Here is an 18,268-nt window from a genome sequence, read left to right on the forward strand (position 1 = left end):
TGGCCTGTACATGTTTCTTCAAGGTCTTAAAGTAAAAAAAAAAAAAAAGGTACTTGTCATAAATCTGGTGCTTTATTTTCAACCATTAGCTATCCCCAACCAGGTATTTCAACTCTGACATTATTTAGAAATACCACTTCTTTTGAGAAGAGATTTAAATTAGACCAAAGGCATAACTAATAATCAAAGCTGGAAACAGCAAGTTAATCTCTGATTAATTTGTACTGAAATTTGAAAGTGAAATGACCACACAGACTGGAATGTGATAACTGTTCACTGTAATCTCAAAGTCCTGGGCTCAAGCAATCCTTGCACCTCAGCCTTCCCAGTAGCTAGTACTGCAGGTGTGCGCCACCACGCCTGACTAATTTTTTAGCTTTTTGTAAACATAGGTGCTCACTGTGTTGCCTTGGCTTGTCTTGAACTCCTGGCCTCAAGCAATCTTCCCATTCTGGCCTTTCAGAGTGCTGGGATTATAGGTGTAAGCCACAGTGCCTGGCCTAGATATAATGTTACATATCACAAGTAATTAAACAAGCAGAGAATATGAATTATTTTATACTATACATATAGGTTTAGAGGTTAGCTATGTTCAAATGGCTACTGACTAGCAAACTAACCTGGAAAAGTTCTTAATTTTTTAGCCTCAGTGTTCTCTTCTGTAAATTAAGAATATCATTTCTATCTCAGAGGGTTGTATAGGCTGAGAGATAATGTTTGTAAAGCACTTGACATAATATGCCCAACAAATGAAAACTGTTATTTTTACCAGGTGACTGAAGACTAGACAAGAACCTGCAAAAATAGTTAACATGCTAAAATTATGGGTGATTTTTTTAAAAAGTATCAATAAATTTTTGTAGTAAAAGTCTAATTGAAAAGATAGAATTAAAGAGTAAAGTCACATAAAAAATAATAAAACCATAAGAGAAGTTGGAGTAAATAAACGTTAGTATTTATATAATCTTGGAATGGAGAGGGACTCTTTATACCACCAAAAGCAGAAAACATAAAAGAAAAACAGATAAGTTGTCATTTAGAAAACATCTACATGTTTGAAAAGGTAAGATACAAAGTAGCATGGCCAGACAGAGTGGCTCATGCCTATAATCCCAACACTTTGCAAGACAGAACCAAGAGGATCTCTTGATTTCAAAAGTTGAAGAACAGCCTGAGCAATATAACGAGACTCCATCTCTACTAAATAAAAATTAAAAAATTAGTAGGGCATGGTGGCACCTTCCTGTTGTCCGAGCTACTCGGGAGGCTGAGGCAGGAGGTTTGTTTGAGCCCTGGAGATTGAGGCCAGTGAGCTGTGACTGTGACACTGTACTCCAACCTGGGAGACAGAGCCAGACCCTGTCTCAAAAAAAAAAAAAAAAAGATACAAAGTAAAGGAAATGACAAAGAAGGAAAAAATTTGCAACATATATAAAAGGACAGGTTTAATAACCTTAACATATAATTTATATATTTATATAATACATAATTTATATAAAATATAAGTACTTTCCAAAGTAAAAGGAAAGATGTACACCCTAATACAGAAGAGGTCAAAGGATATGAATATGATATTTCTGTTTTAGATTTCTTTTTATTAAAAAAACAATTTTTTTTTTTTGAGACAGGGTCTCTCTGTGTTGCCCAAGCTGGTATTGAACTCCTGGGCTTGGGCAATCATCCCACCTCAGCCTCCCAAAGTGCTGGGATTACAGGTATGAGTCACCACACCTCACCTGAACATGGTATTTCTAAAGGAAGTGACAAGTAGCCAGCAGATAAATGAAATTCAAATTACAATGATATATAGTTTTTCATCTGTTAAATTGGCAAAAGTGAAAGCATTTTCATGCTTGGTGATAATAAGGGTGTAAGGGTGTCATGTTTGAGGAGTTTATTGGTTGGGAGGAACTGAATTTAGGACACCCTTTCGTTAGGACAATTTGGCTAGGTAGATATAAAAGACCTTAAAGGTGAGTTTTTCCTTTGATCCATCAGTGCCCTTTTTTTTTTTTATTTCTGAAGTGAAAATATTTTAATGTTTTCTTTTTCTGATTATGTAAATAATTCATGGTCATAAGAAATTCAAACTATAAAAAAGTTAACAAATTATATGAAAATTACCTAAAAGCGCTACCATTAGTGATAATACTATTAGTATTTTGGGAGCATCCCTCCTTATCTCTCTGTCCATATGTAAACAGCCATATATATCTTTGCATAAATGGAATTATAGATTCTCTTTTTGATTATCAGCACTTGCTTTTGTGTAGTCTTAATATATTATTCACTCCTCCCTACCTCATGGTATTTCTGTTGCTATGGAGTGACTACCTAAATTGGGACAAAGGATGTGTGTGCTTTGAAATTATATAGATATTCCTGTATTGCCTTCTAGAACCGTGATACCCAATATGGTAACCACTAACCACATGTAGCGGATTAAGTTTAAATTAATTAAGGTGAAATAAAGTAAAATCCAACTCCACAGTTGTACTAGCCACATTTCAGGTAGTCAGCGGTCACATATGACCACTGGCTACCGTATTGGACAGTACAGATCAAAGGACATTTCCAGCACTACAAAAGGATCTGTTGGATAGCATCTGAATTGTTCACAATTCCATCACTGGTGTATAAAAGTGTTCTCTCCCACTCCTGGGCCTACCAACCCTGGAATGATCACTCTTTAGTATTTGGCCATGTGATAGATACAAGAAGTAAGTAACATTCTTATTGTTTTTTATTGTTCTTTGATAAAGTTACCAAACTTTAAATAAGGTTATCAACTTTCCTTTTTTTTTTTCTTGAATTGGCGTCTCACTCTGTAGCCCAGGCTTGAGTTCAGTGGTGTGATTTGGCTCACTGTAACCTCTGCCTCTTGGGTCCTGGTTCAAGCAATTCTCCTGCCTCAGCTTCCAAAGTAGTTGAGATTACAGGCACATGCCACCGTGCCCAGCTAATTTTTGTATTTTTAATAGATATAGGGTTTCACCATGTTGACCAGACTGGTCTCAAACTCCTGACCTCGTGATCCACCTGCCTTGGCCTCCCAAAGTGCTGGGATTACAGGTGTGAGCCACCACACTCAGCCCACTTTACTATTTTTAAATAAAACCATTATTTTTCATGGCAGATTTCTTTCTGAAAGCTAAGCATAGCATCATCATAGGTTATTGTTTTAATCATCATACACGTTCAACATAGCATTCTAAAGATACAGGCTGGGGAAAAAAGTATGACTAAGTAATAGTGTTGCACGCTTGGTGTGTTCCAGATACTATGCTATGCAAAGTGTTTCATGTGGGCCATGTCATAAGTATGAGGTGAGTATTATTATGGTTCTCATTCTCAGATGGGGATATTGAAGCCGAGGAAGTTCGGTAACTTCCCCAGAGTTAGAGAGCTGGTAAGGATGGGGCTGTGACTTGAGCCCTGTCATCTGCTCTTTAACCACTGGTCTGACCTGCCTCTCAGTGTTAGGTTGCTCCCTTTGCTAATGTGTCCTCTTCCTCTTTTCAGTTTCTTTACCCTGAATACTGTGTATCTACTATGTCATTTAATTGGACCTTTAGATTTTTTTCTTCTGTGAATTGCCTAGGCATATACTTTGCCCAATTTTACTAATAGTTTGATTTTAAAAATCACACTGTAGGAGCTGTTCGTATTTTATAGCTGTTTCTAGGAGTAATTCACAAGGAAGCAATAGAAATATTTATATAGAGATGTTATTCACTTGTTTATAATAGTGAAAAATTTGAATCACTGTAAATGTCAAACAATAGGAGACTAGTTGGTTGAATCAAGTATGTTCATAAGGAGAAATACTGTACAACCTTTACAAAACCATGTGATGAAAAAATATTACTCTTCATAGGGAAAGGTTAATAATACATGTCTAAATGAAAAAAAGGCAGAATGCTGAACTGTGTATATAGTGTAAATCCATTTGACTTTTGAAAACTATAAATATGTGTGTGTAGGGCATAGAAAAAAACCTCTGTTGCCTGAGAATAACAGGGATTATAGTTTTTGGGGTATTGGGGTTCTTAGTGGTTTTTGTTTTTTGATACATGAGATTTTTTATCCCTAATTTCTCTACCTTGAACATATCTTACTTTATAATCAGGAAAAAAGAAAAATTGTATATACATGTATAGAAAAAAATGTTGCAAGTTTTCTAGAAAAAAATCATTTTTTTTTTTTGTAGTATGCGTTTTTGGTGCAGTTGTTTTATTAGTATAACATTATGCTAGGCTCTGAGGGAAATTCAAAAAGAAAGCAAACACCACAGACACCATTCAACAAATGTGGTATGATTATGTTTTTGCTATGTAGACCTTGTGTTGCGTGCATAGGCTGCAGAGGTGAGCAAGAGAAGCTTAACAGTGCCTGGATCTAGTCCTTGCCTTCCAGTAACATGCTGTTTAACTGATGAAATTAAGTCATGCACAGATGAAAAGGTTGGTAAGTAACATGTGTCAGTGGACCACAAGAGACAGATATAAAGTGCTACCAGATAACAGCTGGCAAGGTCCTTCAGCAGGTCAGTTGAGATAAAGGATAGAATTCCATCTGAATTTTAAGGGACCAAATGCATGTAGGCTGGTGGAAAGGAAAGGTTGATCAAAAGCAAAGATAATATCATGTACAAAGAAATCAAGAACTTTGTTTTGGGTTAGGAGACTAGCTCTCTGTGTAGAACAGGGCTTCCTAACCTTGGGCTCAGGTTTTGGGGGATCTGTGAACCCTGAAACTGTATATAATATATTATGTGCATGTGCCTTTTTCAAGTGAGACAGTCCATAACTTTCATCAGATTCTAAAAGGGGATTTTGGCTCTGAAAAGGTTAAAAACCTAAACAAATAATGAAAAGTTATGTTAGTTCGGCTGGCCAGTGGGAGGACAGGTGGTAGTTGGGAGACCTTCAATGCCATATTGAAGAGTTTAAAGTTGATGGAGTGAACACGTCATCACTTTTTAAACCCCAAAAGTTAAACTATGTAACTGTTCCTGCCAATTACTCAAAGAGTAATTACTCAGAAGAGAGTAATTCGCAGGAACAGTTACTTAGTTTAACCTTTTGGAAATGATGATGTTCTACCAGAGAGTTGTTTTGGCTAACTTGTTTATTCTCCCTAATTTTTTGTCTTTATAGGAAATATTTCTTTAAGGACGCATAGGAGTCTGTGCAAATAAAGTCTGTCTCCTTCCTTCCCCATTTATCATAACATCACTAGAAAGCAGTTTTATAGTAGTAATGCCTTTGGAGAAAACAATAAACTATGAAATCTCCTTCATCTAGGTGCTTTCATTGTAACTCGGCAGGCCCTGACTAGAGAAAAAAAAAAGAAATTACATTTAACGTCAATATAGAAACCAGTGTTTAGGCTGGGAAGAAGAGAGGTTTTGTTCTTTAATTTTGAAGGTTGATCATTTGTTACTTTATATAAGACCTAGTCGCTGTTTTTAAATAGTATCTGACCTTGGTCTTTCTTTCCACCCAAAAAGGCTAGATAGATTAAATTCAAAGCTGCTTACACAAATTTCAGACCCATTTTGCCTGGGCTTTGTTGCATTTGTGATGAAGTGATCAGACTTGACAGTAGAGTTGGTGGGAGTGTTTGGAAGTATGATATGGGTATGGTGTGAAATTGGTTTTCAGCTTAATTAAATCTATTTTGAACTTGTTAGTAAAGCAAATCTGTGTATTAATTATTGACAAGGAGTTCCCCTCAACTCACTTCTATGGGGCTTTATGTTATTCTCTCAACCCCCTCCCTTGCCTATCATTCCAGTTGCTTACCCACCCACCCTCAGCATGGCAGGCTCAGCCATTCCTCATCAATGACATTATTTGTCCTTTTAAAATACTCCAGTCTTTCATATTTGCTCTCTGTTTCAGACAGCAATGGAAGGCATTTCAGGAAAAAAAAAAAAATGTGTTACTCAAAATAAATATGAACATAATATTGAGAGGAGTAAAATGAAATAAATTTGCTAGAAGGAAAAAGAGAAAATCCTATGGAAGGTACAAGCCCAGTAACGTAGTGGCTTGGGTGCTGTCTTCCAGTGAACAAAACAGAACTTGTAGGCTACATGGGACTTCATCTCCCATCCCACCCACGTCCTTTCCACTTGGCCCTGCATTCTCTTCTGCATGTTTGAAATGGCTCACATAGCCATACGTAGAGTTCTTTAGGAGATATTTTTACAGAAAATTCTGATCACATGGCCTCCACTTGTTTATTCTCTTGCAGTTTTTTATTTTTCTATTGTTATTTTTTTGAGACAGGGTCTCACTTTGTTGCCCAGGCTGAAGTGGAATGGCACTATCCTGGCTTACTGCAACCTCTGCCTCCTGGGTTCCAGCAATTCTCATGCCTCACTCTCCCAAGTAGCTAGGATTACAGGCACCCACCACCACGCCTGGCTAGTTTTTGTACTTTTCTTAAAGACGGGGTTTCACAGTGTTGGCCAGGCTGGTCTGACCTCAGATGATCCACCTGGCTTGGCCTCCTAAAGTGCTGGGATTGCAGGCATGAGCCACTGCACCCGGCCTATTTTTCACTTTTTTTTTAGAGATGGGGTCTTGCTGTGTTACCCAGGCTGGAGTGTAGTGGCATGATCATAGCTCACTGCAGCTTTGAACTCTTGCCATTTTTGTATCCTTAAAATTTCCATGTCTCACTCTCTTGCTAACTCTTCTCTCTCATTTGGTCCCTTGATTCACTGTGAACTCAAACCCTGATAAAGCAGCTGATCAGTGAAATGTTTTTGGTTATTAAAGTAGAAATTAGAGGCAAAACAGTGACAGAGAGCCCTGGAATCTGATCCCTGGTAGGTGCTCCACAAATGTTTGTTGAACAAGTGAGTAAGTGGAGCCAGGTTGTCTGTGCCCTCATTTCAACGGTCTCACATGTGCTAGTTACATATATTTTTTTAAAGATCTCCCTGTGCCACAGTTTCCTCATCTGTAAAATGGGGAAGAATCATTATAGGCTTGTAAATGAAATGAATTAATACTTAGAAAATGCTTAAAATAGTCCTGGATCAAACTTAGCTTTCCGTAAATTGTAAGCTCTTATTTTCAAGCTGTCCAGACCAGAATACCTGAGGTGTAGACAAAACATTACGTTTTAAGAGGTTTGTTGGGGAAAGTATAGCTGGAGTTAAAAATTTAATCTCTTAGATATGTCGCTGCTCAAGCTACTAGTTTTCATTTTCACCTTTCCACCTAAATTGCCACTGCTTTGCTGAATTAGACACACTTGACCACCTTTCCTTCTTGGCCTAGTTTTTTTTCTAGGGTCTTCCATAACACCAAATATTTCTGGTTTTCCTCTTGCCTCATTAAACATCTCTTCTTAATCACCATTGTGAAATCCTTTTTGTTACCTGCCCTTACTTATTTTTTAACTTTCATTTTGAAATAATTACAAATTCACGAGAAATTACACTAATAATATAATGGGAGGGCCCAAGTATCTAGTGTCCCTAGTGGTAACATCTTGCATAGCTGTAGTTCAGTAGCAAAACCAGGAAAACTGCATTGGGATACTCTGCGGGGCTTATTAAGATGTCAACTGTTTTATTTGAACGTGTGTGTGTGTGTGTTGTGTGTGTTTGTATGTGTGTGTTCCTATGCAATTTTGTCATCTTTAGCTTTGTATAACCACCACTGAAACTGTTCCATTACCACATGGCTCCCTTGCGCTACCTCTTTATAGCTGCAGCTTCTAATTTGTTCTCTATTTCTGTAGTTTTATAATTCAAAAATGTTATTTACATGAATAGGTAACCTTTTGGCTTGGCTTTCCCCATTCAGCATGATTCTCATGAGATCCATCCACGTTGTTGAATTATCGATAGTCCATTCCTTGTTATTGCTGCATTGCATCCCCTGGTATAGATATACCATAGTTTGTTTAGCAGTTCACTCACTGAAGGGTGTTTGCATTCTTTCCACTTTTTGGCTGTTGCAAATAAAGTTGTTATGAACATTTGTGCACATGAACATATATTATGTGAACATAGGTTTTCATTTCTCTAGGATAAATGCCCAAGAGTGGAATTGTTAGGTCATATGTTAAGTGCACGTTTAGCTTTTTAAGAAACTGCCAAACTATTTTCCAGTGTGGCTTACCATTTTATATTCCCACAAGCAATGTATGAGTTGCATCATTTCTCCACAGCCTTGCCAGCATTTGCTGTTGTTTTTACGTTTCACTTTAGTCATCCTGATGGGTGTGTAGTAATATTGCATTGTGGTTTTAGTTTGCATTTCTCTACCAGCTAATGATGTGAAAACATCTTTTTGTGTACTTCCTTGCTATCTGTGTTATCTTCTTTGGTGTTATGTCTGTCTTTTGCCTTCTCATATAGTTTGGATATTTGTTGCTTCCAAATCTCATGTTGAAATTTGATCCCTGGTGTTAGTAGCAGGGCCTGGTAGGAGGTTTGGATCATGGGGAGGATGCCTCATAAATCATCCTTGTGGTAACAAGTTCTTGTTATATTATTATCATGAGCATAGACCATCCCCCCCTTTCTTCTTTTAACGTGTGATGCGTGCTCCCCTTTGCCTTCTGCCAAGAGTGGAAGCTTCCTGAGCCCTCACTGCAGATGCTGATACCATGTTTCTTGTACAGTCTGCAGAACTGTGAGCCAAATCAATTCTTTTCTTTATAAATTACCCAGCTTTCCTTTATCACAGAACAAATGGATGAAGACACTTTTTCTAATGGGATTATTATTTTACTGTTGAGTTTTAAGAGTCCTTTATATAGTCTAGATACTAGAGGTTTGCCAAATATGTGGTTTGTAAGTATTTTTTTCCAGTTTTAGCTTGTTTTTTCTATATCTTTGCTGGATGTATTAGTTTCCTATGGCCGCCATAACAAATTATCACAAATATGGTGGATAAAAACAATACAAGTTTATTTTTTTATAGTTCTGGAGGCCAGAAGTCTGAAATTTTAGTGAGCTCCAATCAAGGTTTTGGCAAGGCCAAATTTCTTCTGGAATCCTGCCTTTTCCAGGTTCTGAGGTGACATTTATGACCCATTCCTCCATCTTCAAAGCTAGCAGTATAGCATCTTCAAATCTCTTTCTCTTTCCATCATCACTTCACCTCTTCTGTGATGTTCTGTGTCAGACATCTGTCTTAGGAGAACATTTGTGATTATGTTTAGGGCCTACCAAGATAATTTGGGATAATCTCTCCATCTGAAGATCCTCAACAAATGTTTTTTGCATGAATAAATGATTTGTCTCATCTGTGCACCTGGATATCTGTGTAATTCTACACTTATTTTAAATAATATTCTTAGTATAAGAATTGCTGGAGCTACACTGATAGTTAGCATCTCCATCCTCCTTAACTGTCTGTCTTCCTCCTGGCTTTCCTCTCTATAGTAGCCTCTGGTGCATTTGTCTATAGTAAACAAACCACGAGACTCTTCAAGGCTTTTGAACTTGATAAACCAGACATGCTTTCACCACCATCACAGAGCTGGGACACAACCGGCCTGAGGATAGTTATGAAGCAGTCCTGAAGAATGCAGTCTTATTGCATCAGACACTGTCTCCTCACATCTCTCCACACCCCCATGTCTGACCCAACAACCAGATGGGGAAAAGTGAGGTCTAGTTTGCTCCTGCCATGGGCTTCTTCTTACTTTTGTAATGGCCAAATGAAAAATAAGTGTCAGTTGAGCATGGTTGGAGTAACTAAGGAAATCCTGTATGCATTATGATAGGAAGTTGTCACTAGTTAAATAAAGTAGAACTGGGAGTAAGAGACTAATGCAGGTGACAGAAGGCATTGTTTAACAATGCCTTCAACTTTGTGCTTTATTTGCCCTGTGATGTGTATAAGTACCTGCACTTAAATGAGAATCAAGTCTTCCAAAGTGTCTTCAGGGATGCCACAGTAAGGAATACCTTGCCTTTCTAGAAACAGCCATACAGCAGTTACATTCTTTTAACTGCATTGAGATGAAAACCACTGTACACTAGTCCGAAGATTATCCTCTTCCCTTATTCTGCTTCTCAGAGGCAGTATCAGGTTGTACCGAGGCATGACCTGCTTGCTTAAGCTCTCTGCCTGAAGGTAGAGTTCTTTAATTTTCCTATGGCTCAGAGCTGCCATAATGGAGCAAGAAGAAAAAGGAATTGCCTGTGATAAAGGAAACTTTGAGAATATAATAATTGGTTTGCCATTCCTGGGATGGTAGTCATGGAAGTGTTCCTAAACTTGTTTCTCTCACTGATTTTTTTCAGTTGAGGTATACTATATATACAGTGAGATGCACAAGTTGTAACTGTATCCTTCAATTCATTTTGAATAATGCGAACATCTCCATAATCTGTATCTTTATCAAGAACCAGAAAGTTTTCACCACCTCAGAAAATTTTTTGTGTCCTTCTCCAATCAATCTGTACATACCCCTCCATGAAGCAGCCACTGTTAAAGTTTGTCATTGTAGTTTAGTTTGATCTATTCTAGTACTTTGTGCGAAAGGAACCATATAGTAGGTGTGCTTTTATGTGTGACTTCTACTTAGCATGTCTATGAGACTCATCCATGTGTGGCAGTATTAGTAGTTCCTTTTTATTGCCAACTACTATTCCATTACATTAATAGGACACAGTTTGTTTATCCATTGTCTTGTTGATAGACACATGTGCCATTTCAGGTTTTAGCTGTTAACATTCTTTTTCAAGGTGTTAGTTCTTTTTTTTGAGCATTTTTTTTTTTTTTTGTAGATACATATTCCTTTCTTTTAAGTACTTAGGACTGGAATCTGGAATTTTGTTATAGACTGTGTATGTCTTTACTTTTTAAAGAAATTTCCAAAACGTTTCTCATAATGATTGTGCCACTCTACGTAGAGTACTTCTAAACTCTTACTGTCTCACATAGAGTAGAAGTTGTGGGACAGGGTGACATCCGGTCTGCTTACCTTTAGCTATTGGGACTCTAGAGGATAATTTCTATAATTTTTAGAGAAGCAAAGGAATTTCAATAAGGAAAGAATTCTAATAAAGGATTTATAAGTGTTATTTATTCCCCTACCTTTTTACAAATACATATTCTGTATCTGAAAAGGCACATAGACCCTGGCACTTTAAGAACAGTGGTCAGTAACAGTCTTCTTTGATCACATCTATTTGCAGTTAGAAGAAATCGGGCTCTGGACCTAGGGAGGGGATTTGTTCTTGAGTCTCCCTTAACATGGACACAACACAGAACACAGGCACTAAATGCCATAATGGAACTATATTCCAGAAAAGGGAAAGCTGCGCTTCTTTGTTTTAGTCTTTATACATATGTATCCTGTTCATGCTGCATCTTTCTTTCCCATACTCTTTTCAAGTATGAAGTATGACATCTTACATTTTCCACTTTGTGTTTCAGGCCAAAGAAGCCCTCGAAAATACTGAAGTTCCTGTTGGCTGCCTTATGGTCTACAACAGTGAAGTTGTGGGGAAGGGAAGAAATGAAGTTAACCAAACCAAAAATGTATGTGAGTTGAGCAGTGTAATTGCAAACATACAGTAGTGATGGGTAGACTGGAGGGAATTTACCACAGTTGGTATGAGGATGAGACTGAATATATTCCCATAGCTGCTGGTGGTGGGTAGCTTTTCTTAACATCTTTCTTTTTGAATACCATTTTCTTCCTGATTTTAAAAGTGATACATGTTGATTTTTTTTACTGTGGAAAATTCAGAACAATTTAATGAAGACATAAAATCTTAGTGAATAATTTTCTGTTTCACAGAGTTTTACTCTAATGCTTCAGTGAAACCCAAGAGGGGATTTTATTAGATCCGAGTGTCAGCATTGGAAGAAACAAGTCTATCTCTACTTTAAGCCAATCTAATATATGAAATTTTCACTTTATAAAAGAGGTCAATTTAATTCATAATGCATTTCTTTTTTATACCTTTAATATTTTCATTCTTGTAAATTAAAAAAATCATCCTGAATTTATAGCTTTGGAGGAAGGTATGAGGATTATATAAAGGAAGCTATTTCTGTATCAGATAATTCAACAAAATAGGGTGTTCCACACAAGCTGCCTCTGTAGCTACATGTAGTATGTGCATTTTAATAGCTTGTATGACTTTTATGGTGGTTAGGTTGGTTCAAGGTTCAAGGCAGTGCTTCTTAAATGTGGTATCATAACAGTGTGTCATGGTAAGTATATTTGGGAAATATAAGTAAACTACCAAATTTTACGATTACAAAAATTCCTAGGAGGACTCGAAGATCACTTACACCTGTAATGCCATTCACACAGACTTTGATCTTGTCATGTGATCTTGGGAGCCAGAGAATAAGCTGGTATTGATACCAGTGCTATGGGTACTTTAAAGTTCATCTATCAATTGCATCTATTGAAAAGAAAACTGATATTTAGCAAAACACATGTAACGTAGGAATTCAGATTCACAAAGGATTTATTTATTTATTTGTTTGCTTATTTTTGGCCATAAAACAGAACAGGATCATATTTTAATACATAACTTCCGGGCCGGGCGCAGTGGCTCAAGCCTGTAATCCCAGCACTTTGGGAGGCCGAGGCGGGTGGATCACGAGGTCGAGAGATCGAGACCATCCTGGTCAACATGGTGAAACCCCGTCTCTACTAAAAAGACAAAAAATTAGCTGGACATGGTGGCGCGTGCCTGTAATCCCAGCTACTCAGGAGGCTGAGGCAGGAGAATTGCCTGAGCCCAGGAGGCGGAGGTTGCGATGAGCCGAGATCGGGCCATTGCACTCCAGCCTGGGTAACAAGAGCAAAACTCTGTCACAAAAAAAAAAAAAAAAAAAACATAACTTCCGTAGAACCAAAAAATAAAACACCACAGTAGGATAAACAGGAATAAACATGGTATTTCATTTGCAATGCTTGACAAAATGTTAATATCTTAATCAGAAATGAGCTCTTAGAAATCAGTAATAAAGAGATTAATATTACAAGGAAAGGGAAAATAAAAGGAACAGAGGAAAATGAAATAAATAACCAATAAGCTATACGAAGAGTATCTAGCTTAACTTTAACAGGAGGAAAAAGCAATTTCTTTGTAACATTACATTACCGGCGATTACAAATACTGATGTCTAATGTTTGAACAGTTTTAGGAAATGGGAAACATTCAAACACTGGGAAACCTTGCTTTGATTATAGGAGATTTACTCAAAATGTAGATTTTGCATATACTTCGCCTGAGCAGTTCCAATCCATGGGAACTGCCCCAACAAAGTAGTTGGACAATGCAGATTTATACATAAGCATGTTCACTGCATAGGAAATCTGTAGTTAATATGTCAGCCTCCTAAAAAACTTGGGTATCAATTTGCTTATGAAAAATAGTAGATTGAAATGTGGAATTAGAAAGAAAAAACTCACTTAAATAAAAATACAGTATTTCTCAAAATTCTTTGTCCTTGGAATTCTTGAAAAAGACAACTTTTTAATGAATCAGTTTTAAATTTACCCTGTGATAAGTGAAAAGTATGAATATATGCATGTCATACTTTTTTTTACCTGTAGAAAGGTGTTTTTTTTTGAGATGGAGTCTTGCTCTGTCACCAGGCTGGAGTGCATGGCACAATCTCAGCTCACTGCAACCTCTGCATCCTGAGTTCAAGCAATTCTTCTGCCTCAGCCTTCAGAGCAGCTAGGACTACAGGCCCATGCCACCACGCTTGGCTAATTTTTGCAGTTTTAGTACAGATGGTTTCACCATGTTGATTGAGCAGGATGGTCTCGATCTCTTGACCTTATGATCCGCCCTCCTAGGCCTCCCAAAGTGCTGGGATTATAGGCGACAGCCACCTTGCCCCGCCCTGGAAATGCTTTAATAGAGGTGAACACGAAGCAAGAAGAGCAGCAAGTGCACACACAGACGTGGCTTTCACAAAACATATTGTAGGTACATGAAGAATTCATACTGCCCCAACCCTTCACCCACTAACAGAAAGCTCCAGACCCCTTCTCCTCATCCCACTCCTCAGACTCTTCCTCCTCCTCAGCAGTGGCATCCTGGTACTGTCGGTACTCAGATACCAGGTCGTTCATGTTGCTCTCGGCCTCAGTGAACTCCATCTCATCCTTGCCCTCCCTCGTGTACCAGTGCAGGAAGGCCTTGCGCCCCAACACGGCTGTGAACTGCTCCGAGATGTGCCTGAACAGCTCCTGGATGGCCATGTTATTACCGATGAAGGTGGTGAACATTTTTAGCCCCGGGGGTGGGATGTCCCAGAAAGCTGTTTTCACATTGTAGGGGATCTAGTCAGCAAAGCAGCTGCTGTTCTTGGTTTGAACATTAAGCATTTGCTCCTCCACCTCCCTCATGGACATGCCACCCCTGAAAATGGCAGCTTCTTCGAGGTAGAGGCCATATTGGGGGTCAGAGGCAGCCATCACGTTCTTGGCATCAAACATCTGCTGGGGGAGCTCAGCCACTGTCAGGGCCTTCTTTGTTGTTTAAATGCTGATTTTGAAATACCTTTCTAAAATTGCAAATACAAGCCAGTTGCAGTGGCTCACACCTGTAATCCCAGCACTTTGGGAGGCTGAGGTGGATGCATCACCTGAGGTCGAAAGTTTGAGACCAGCCTGACCAACATGGAGAAACCCCTTCTCTACTAAAAGTACAAAATTAGCCAGGCGTCATGGCCGCATGCCTGTAATCCCAGCTACTCAGAAGGCTGTGGCAGGAGATTGCTTGAACCCGGGAGGCTGAGGTTGCAGTGAGCCAAGATAGGGCCATTGCACTCCAGCTTGGGCAGCAAGAGAGAAACTGCATCTCAAAAAAAAAAAAAAAAAATTCAAATACAGAAAGTAGAAGCAGTTCTATTCTCATTTCTCTGTGTAGGACTATTAAAATTCACATATTCTTCCAGACAATTTCTTTTGGTATAAATCATATTTTAAAGTTTGTTATGTAACAATATATGAATATATATCGTCTTTTAATTTAACTCACATGTACAATGATTTCAAGCAACGTTAAAATAATTATCATTCTGTTAACATTGAGAAGTATTATTTAACTGTCAGAATAGTCATTTCCATGCAGAATTAACGTTTTTATAATTAGCCATTACCATTTCAGTTAGAAAAAGCAGAAGCATGTTCACATACCTCTGTAAACAATTAGCTGGTGTTTGTTGAAAAATGATGTAAGTTTAAATATCAATTTAAAATACTATAAAACATGCAAATTTTTTTTGAAAAAATGTTTTGAATAATTTAAAAAAATGTTTTAATTATATTCATGTTGAATCACAAAGCAATTATTAAGATATTAAAACATGAGATAAGTAATAAACAATACAGCAATTAATGAATGTATTAATGAATGTAGGAGTAGAATTCTGTATTTTAAATCGTGGTCATATTTTCTAATTTGCATTTTGTGTATGACATCTTCAAGATGAGAACTTTGACTATCCTAACAACATCCATCTAACCCCATCCAGTGACCTGGGTTTCTTCTATATGCTGAAATTAATCTGGGTTTATTTTGTTAGTATGTGTCATAAAGAAGATTATAACTACAGCATAGAGAGATGCTTGACCCCAAATAAGGACACCTGAGTTCTACTTTTGGATCTGATACCACCACCACCCAGTTACCACCACCACCTCCTCTCCCAGCTGTGTGTGATTAACACGTGCCAGCTTTACTTAGCTTCATTTTCTTTGAGTTGACTGAGATGATTGAGTTCAGCAATTGTTTATTGAGAGCTACAGGGAGATTTGGTTCCATCATTCTAAATCTGATTTTTTGAAAGCACCCAGGTTGGGGAAACCGTTTAAAAAAAACAAAAACAAAACAACTCTCCATTTAGTTTTGATGTGCAGCCAGGTTTGGGAACCTCTTCTCTAAAGGACCTTCTATCTATGGTAATTAATTCTGCGATTCATCCATGTAGCCTCTTTGCTGGCTTTGATCCCATCTGCCTGTAGCTTCCGTGGCATCTTGGGCCACTGTGGCAGCACTTTTCTTACCCTGCCCTATCTCACAGGTAAATGAGCCCCACTGAATTTTATGCTTGTTGAGGACAGAAACTTTTTATCCTACACAGAATTTATTTAGCCCAGTAGCTTATACATAGTTAGCACTGAGTGTAAATTATTGATAAATGCTATTGTCATGAATATTATAAATAATTTTTCCATATAGAATCTATGATTCACTTTAAGCTATTTAGTAAGGGAGAAAGGAGACAAGAGCTAGCGGAGTACGTATGTAGTATTTTGTGGCACCATGCTTCATGTAATTCAGATTTATAAGGTGTAAAACTGTAGATGCTACTGCATACCACTTTACATTTGGGGAATCCAAGACTTACAGAAGTTAAGTAACTTGCCTTAGTCCATATAATTAGTAATGTCACTGTCAAGATTCAAATTTAAATATTGTCAATTCCACATGCTTTGTGATTTCTTCTATCCTCTACTGCTTCCCATGAAGTGTCTGAAACCAGTACTAAGTCTCTACTTCTCTAGAGTCTTCCAGTATATAAAACCTCATTCCCCAAAAATGTAAGAATGACATCCCGGTAAACTTAATATAGATTTGCTTGGAGTGACGTCAGTGAAAGCCTTGAAAATATATTTGAAACTAGAGCACACGTTTATGAAAATTTTGCATCCCCTAAAATATTCAGAAACTATAGACTTTATCTTTTTTGTTGTTGTTGTTGGTTTGTTTTTCAGACTCACCTTCTCCATGGCATTTTAATTGAAAGAGTTTTCCCTAAGGTATTTAGGTACTTAACTGAAAATACAATATGATTCATATGGCATCTCTGATTATATACCTTTTGCTAGTGAGGTTATGATACTTGAACTGGGGAATACATTGTCAACTGCTGAGGGTGTCTTGGAACTGTATTCATTAAAATATTGGCAGAAAGAATAGGTGTATATTTTGTACTTATTTTTTGTATATTTGTAAAATAGTAGTTACATGAAGCAGACAACATCAGTGCAAGCCCCTTTCTCTTTTCAGGCTACTCGACATGCAGAAATGGTGGCCATCGATCAGGTCCTCGATTGGTGTCATCGAAGTGGCAAGAGTCCGTCTGAAGTGTTTGAACACACTGTGTTGTATGTCACTGTGGAGCCGTGCATTATGTGTGCAGCTGCTCTCCGCCTGATGAGTATCCTTTGACTTCATGAGTTAATGTCTTGTACCATTCATGTGAACAAGAGAGTGGCCAAACACATAGCTGGTTTTCCAAAATATGAAAACACAGACTTAGGAAACACCTTGTAAAATATAGCGTCTCTTTGCCAAAAACAGGAAAGCTGCTTAAAAAGTAAAATTACCTATTTCTTTTCATATCAATAAACATAGAATGATTAAACAGTCTAGAGAAAGAAAATATTAAAACTCTCTTAGACAGTTATGTAAAGATAAATCATAATAAGTTGAAGTGGATTATAAAACAGTTTGTAAAGGAAATGTCCTAAAGAATATGCAGCTAAGTTTTGCCTTTGGATAATGGATTATGGGTGATTTAAAATTTTTCTTTCTCTGTTTATCTGTTGGTTGTTTGCCATGGATGCCTATTACAATGTATCAAACATCATAAGTAAAAACTAAATAAGACATAAAAAATCCTTTAGATATTCTAATTGCAAATAGAAAGGGAGTAAAGTTACAGCTCTTTGGATTGTCTTGCATGGAGTAAGCAACATAAATAATGAGTGTAGAGACTCTGTAGGGGCTTCTACAGATCTTTTTAAAAATTATTTGAAAATTGAAAAACTCAGCTTTTTGGTTGCTTATTTTTTATGTACTTATTTTACTACACATAGATGAATAATTTTATCACTTTAAAAATAATACAGAGGTTTTGGGTTTGATAAAATGTACAGTCTCTATAAAAGGTTGTACGGTAAACTTAGAATTCTCTCCTCACCCTGCCTTACAGAGTGACTAAGCTTTAGTTTGTTTTGTGTTAGGGCACAGGTTATATTTTATTTGGGGTAAGAACAGGGATGAATATGTTATTTTTAAAAGGTGAAAATCCCTGGATTAAATTTCTGCATCCTTTCTGGCTCTGACTCCCTAATGATTCTGAAAAAGTGATTTAGGAAAGAGCAGAGAGAGCCCTTAATTGTGAACATTAAGCAACCACATACTCAGTTTTCATTCTGTCTGCAGTTGTTAAATGTCAGTTTCTCAATACTTTAAACCCCTTTTCTTCTGTGTAACTGGATTGTATGGTTT

The 18,268-nt window shown here is 37.4% G+C and overlaps 1 protein-coding gene across 1 annotated transcript in view; it reads left to right on the forward strand.

Annotated features, from left to right (window-relative positions):
• ADAT2 (adenosine deaminase tRNA specific 2) overlaps positions 1-18,268 on the forward strand; it is a 28,326-nt gene that overhangs the window by 2,794 nt on the left and 7,264 nt on the right. Inside the window, exons 2-3 of the mRNA XM_003926861.4 lie at positions 11,424-11,528; positions 17,042-17,192. Of these exons, the coding sequence (XP_003926910.1) occupies positions 11,424-11,528; positions 17,042-17,192 (256 nt within the window). The remainder of the gene's footprint in view (positions 1-11,423; positions 11,529-17,041; positions 17,193-18,268) is intronic.

Source organism: Saimiri boliviensis, chromosome 4 (genome assembly GCF_048565385.1).
Source record: "Saimiri boliviensis isolate mSaiBol1 chromosome 4, mSaiBol1.pri, whole genome shotgun sequence".
Classification (NCBI taxonomy): Eukaryota; Metazoa; Chordata; class Mammalia; order Primates; family Cebidae; genus Saimiri; species Saimiri boliviensis.